The 4,833-nt window shown below is 38.4% G+C and overlaps 1 protein-coding gene across 1 annotated transcript in view; it reads right to left on the bottom strand.

Moving 5' to 3' along the window:
• Positions 1 to 3,631, bottom strand: part of LOC101864210 (universal stress protein Slr1101) — a 24,606-nt gene extending 20,975 nt beyond the window's left edge. Inside the window, exon 1 of the mRNA XM_005093730.3 lies at positions 3,269 to 3,631. Within this exon, the coding sequence (XP_005093787.1) occupies positions 3,269 to 3,350 (82 nt within the window). The 5' untranslated portion in view covers positions 3,351 to 3,631. The remainder of the gene's footprint in view (positions 1 to 3,268) is intronic.
• Between the last annotated feature and the right edge of the window lie 1,202 nt (positions 3,632 to 4,833).

Here is a 4,833-nt window from a genome sequence, read left to right as displayed (position 1 = left end):
CCCCCCGTTCAGTTATAGGCCTAAATAACTGCAGTCGTTCTGCACAAAACACATATCTACCTATTTCCAATATGAAAGTGCTGTCTCCCTGGAATAAAGGAAAGAGCTGAAATTTTAATATTCTACTGGGGTAAAACATGACAACTTTCTCCAAACACTACACGTGTTCAAAATAATAATATTGTGACCAAGCTGTTTTTCCTGCTTATCTATTTTGGGTGAGGTGAGAAAGTGATCGGGGAAAGTCACAGTGATGATTAATAAGATGCACAATAATTGTACCCTAAATGATAGTATTATACTAAAATACGTTTAATTAATTTTCCACACGCATTAGCATTATTGTCATTATCTTCCTTTCGCATCAGCGCTTTTAATTTATTAGGTGCGGTCAGTGAGACCGCTAAGAAAATTCTATGCGCTCGATACTCCTAATATCGAATCCAACAGCCACGAGCGATCCCTTTGCGCATTGCGCGGGAGCTCGTGGGGCCCGTTATCTCTATCTTGAACTTGTCGTTTCCACTTGTTTAGGCCTTGGCAACTCCTGACTTTTAATTTTGATGAAACACCCTTCTTCTGTAGTTGTTATCACTTTTGCGGCATCTTCAATAAGACCATACGGGACTCCTAAATTAATAGGCTACTGCCGCCACCTTGAAAGTTGTGCCTTGCTCTCAGACTCAGAGAAATCTTTTGACATTGACCTTTCTGTGACCCAGATTTGAATGAGGTCACGCGAGACGCGGCCGGCGTCCTGGGACTCTACGTAAACAAACATCCTTGAGAGTGAGACAGACGCCCAGTGCCTCCACTGTTGAAACAAATAACACATGACGCGGAGTACAAGAAGTTGCCATTGCAAACCGACACACAACACAATTATTCTAACTCAATTTAATTACAGAGTGGGACCCCCCCTTTCCCCATCAATCCCATTATAATTATAATTACTAATTAGTAAAAGAGCCAACTCTGGTGAAGAGATCTCACTGATTCACGAAACTGATGAGTACAAACACACCCACTGCTGGACAATTTATGGCCAATAACTGGTTATGTGTCCGAGTTTTAATAAATGTATAGGCATACAGTATTTTTAGCCCCAACCCTTAAATTTTCTATCCCTGAATAATCAGAAAAACAGCAACAACAGAACAAAACGAATACCACCACCCCCCCTTCCCCGCCAAAAAACTCAACACATGTGTTAAGGAATAAAAAACACATAAAATGATATATATAGATTCTTTATCAAATTAAAATATCTAGAGTTTAACAAAATACTGAGTTATATCAAGATCAAGTCATTTAAATTGTTTAATATAAATTTTGCATTCCAATGGCGGATACAATGAGATATATTATGCTCATCATGATATAAAGCTTCTCATCGTGGTTTATTTTGACAGGTAGCAAAAGCCATTTAAATAATGGACTCCCATTATATTCTTATGTATTCTGACAATTGTGGGAAAAGAATAGCTTGACGATTAAGTGACACATGAACATAAAGTGTAAATTACAGTAGCAAACACTATAATATTATATATATTTAATATATATATATTTATTTATACAGTATATTATTATATGTGTGTGTGTGTGACTGTGAGTATGTATGGGTGTGTATGTATACAGACTGGCATGCGAATTGTGGAATTGGCAGGATACAGTCAAACCTGTGTAAGACGGCCACCCATTGTCAAGGAGGAGAAAAGTGGCCGTATAAGACAGGTGGCCGTATAAGACAGGTGGCCGTCTTAGGCAAGACTGATCAAGAGGAAGAAATCAAACCATTCCCATCTGAGGTCCCAATCGAAAGTAGCCAGTAGCCGCATTGTTGTTGTTGTTTTTTGCTACTGTTGTTGTTGCTGGTTTGTATTTTGTTGGTAATTTTTATTTTGTTGCTGATTTTGTGCAAGGGTGACAATAAAACAAAATGTATCAGATGAAGAAGACCGATTGTCATGTCAAAACCAACACATGGGTCCCCACCACTCGGAGAACGAGCGATGCTTCTGTCACATGTTCATGTTGACGTCATCTCTCATAATCATAATCATCTGAGTTAGAGTTTGAGCAAGTTTAAGTCGAAAGACGCTTGGATGACAATAACAAGACGGTGCAACTCGAACTTTAAGTTAGGCCTAGAGAGCGTATACAAGCTGTCTACTGTCTACGTTCTCTAAGTCTAATGTTCAGTGCTTCCAAGCGTGGCATCAAATCCCGGTCCCAAAAGGTTTTTTTTTCTCCCTTCGCCAGAGCCTAAAATTTTTAAAAAATTAAAAAATTAGACTCACGGACCAAGGAAAGCCACTACTGAACTTTAACCAGGCCTAAATTGGTAAAATTTAAGGAAAAGTATATAGGCTATACTAAAAGGCCTATTTTATACCTGTACAGAGCTCTTCTTGGGGACAAAACCAGAATGTGCATGCTTCATCACTACATAAAAAAACTACAAGAAAGCAACAAGATATAGATCTAGAGATCTAGATCTAGTAATCTAGTTATAATGGGAACAACAATTTGTTGGTCAGTCGAAAAGAGGACAACAACAACAACAACAACAAAAAAAAAAACAAGGAAAAAAACCCCCTCCAGGACCGGGATCGAACCCACGCTAAAAAATAATGGTTTGACTTCAAGCGCAGACGGGCTGTCACTTCGGCCATCAGAACTTCCGATAACGATGTGCTGATTAAGCTTGATATTTTACACACGGCGACACGGCGTTTTATTTGCACTGGCGCTAATCGCAACGCGGCGTTTTATTTACTATATTTAGTACCTGCGGCACTAATCGCAACGCGGCGTTGCAAATTGGCACTTCCAATTTTTAATAATAAAAGAGAGATCCTGTCGAAAGTAAAGTCCTTTCTTTACTAGAATCTAGATCTAGATCTAGATCTAGATATAGATTTAGATTCTAGATCTAAGCAAAATTCAGCCCTACATAGATTTAGATCTAGATCTTTAAATAGCGAAACCTTGGAGTAACTATTAATAGATCTAGATCTAGATCTAGATCTAGATTCTTAATTCTAGATCTAGATCTAGTTGGGCTAGGCTACTCCAAGAGCGAAACAGTAAACACAGGAGTAGGCGCCCTGCGGCTATCTCTACAGTACAGGTCTTACTGTACTGTAACAGAGAAAGACTGAAAGATCTAGATCTAGATTTAGATCTAGATTCTAGATCTAGATATATAGATCTGGACACATATGAAATATCAAAGTTTTTCCTACATTTATATTTGACTTACAATCAAGTGCATAGTCCGAATGCTCGCTGCCGTCCATGGCAACAATGCAGTTTCTGGTTTCCGAATGAGACTCTGTGGCCATTCTGTCGCTCTGCTAACTCTGCTACCAGTGCAAATAAAATAAAAAGAAGAAAAGACGTTTGATAAAATCTCAAATATGAGCAAGTAAATTTAAAGCAAACAACCGGGTCTTGAACTATACGATCTAGAATAAAGTCACAGATCTAGAGTCACTTATAAACACCGCACACACACAAATCTGTCCGACTGCCTGGATCAACTGCCGACACACTCCTGACTGAAATGTTGGGCACTGAGCGTCACTGAGCGAGCACTGAGCACAGATAACGCAAGTTGGACAAGTGAAAAGAGATATCGATATCTTGTTTCCAATACCAGTATCGAGTTGACAAACGGGTGTACTGCAAGATGGTTCACCCCTCTATTTCAAGAGAGAAATAAAGAGCGTCCTCAAAGCGCCGATGGTGTCACGGTCTCACTGTCACTTACGATACAATGTATTGCCAGAGACCTAGATCTAGCAACGTTAACATTGCTAGGTCTCTGGTATTACTATCTTTTGAGAACTCTGGTGACAGAAGGTTGCATTGAGTTGAGGTACAACATGGGGGGATAAAATGTCAATTACTGTTCACATACGCTACCAAATTAAGGGAGTAGCAAAAAGAGATAAGTTTAACACCGTACACCGGTAAAAAATACTGATGATGCCAAAGGAAAAGAAAATGAAAAAGGTTCTTTCATTTTGAGTGAAGAAAAGTACATGTACGTTGAAACACAAAAATAGCCTTTTAGACTTGGCAGATAGACAGGAAGAAAAGAGAGGGAAAGAATCGTAGGACCTATAGGGGTGCTCCCCAATCACTCACGACGAAAAGGGAATTATGAACTGAATTCATAAATAACTCGCCAGTAATATAAACAGTTTACCAGCAATTTAATTAATATAAATTCCACACAGTAAATAATTGTATCACGACACGCTGGAATCTGGCGTTCGTCAATTTTTCGGCATGTGGAGTTATTGGTGTCTTAAAGCAGCATTTTGCCTTGCTTTTAATGAAAAAAGTACCCATCTAACTTGAAGTAGATATTTGCGATTGAAGTAGGGGAGGGACACTTTAGTTTAGTTTAGTGCGAGTTTCCCGGCGCTCGCAACTGCATAGGTCATATTTGCGCGCGAAACAAGTTGGTTTTATTCGCAACAATTCAAGGAACGGCCTGATTTTGGTAAATATTTATATTTAAATGTTAAAATGCAAAAAAAAAAAAAAATTAAAAATCGAGATAAAAATTCTTAGGTTAAAATAACTTTTAAAATAACATGTAAAACTTTAACAACGTTATTCAAAATATTCTGGTTTCAGAGATAAAATTAGAGAGAAAATGGCTGCCAAAGTTTGGAGACTTCCTTAGCTTGAGAGTCAATGGAAACCGACGATTTACATTTTGTTTGCCTTTAATCAATGTTTTTCAGTAAAAGTCACACAAAAACGTGATTTTAAATGGACATCTAAAATGTGTTGTGCCCCCCCCCCCCAAAA

This window comes from Aplysia californica, unplaced genomic scaffold (genome assembly GCF_000002075.1).
Source record: "Aplysia californica isolate F4 #8 unplaced genomic scaffold, AplCal3.0 scaffold00068, whole genome shotgun sequence".
NCBI lineage: Eukaryota > Metazoa > Mollusca > Gastropoda > Aplysiida > Aplysiidae > Aplysia > Aplysia californica.
Note: the sequence above shows the minus strand (reverse complement) of the source record. Positions and strands in the feature narration are given on the sequence as shown.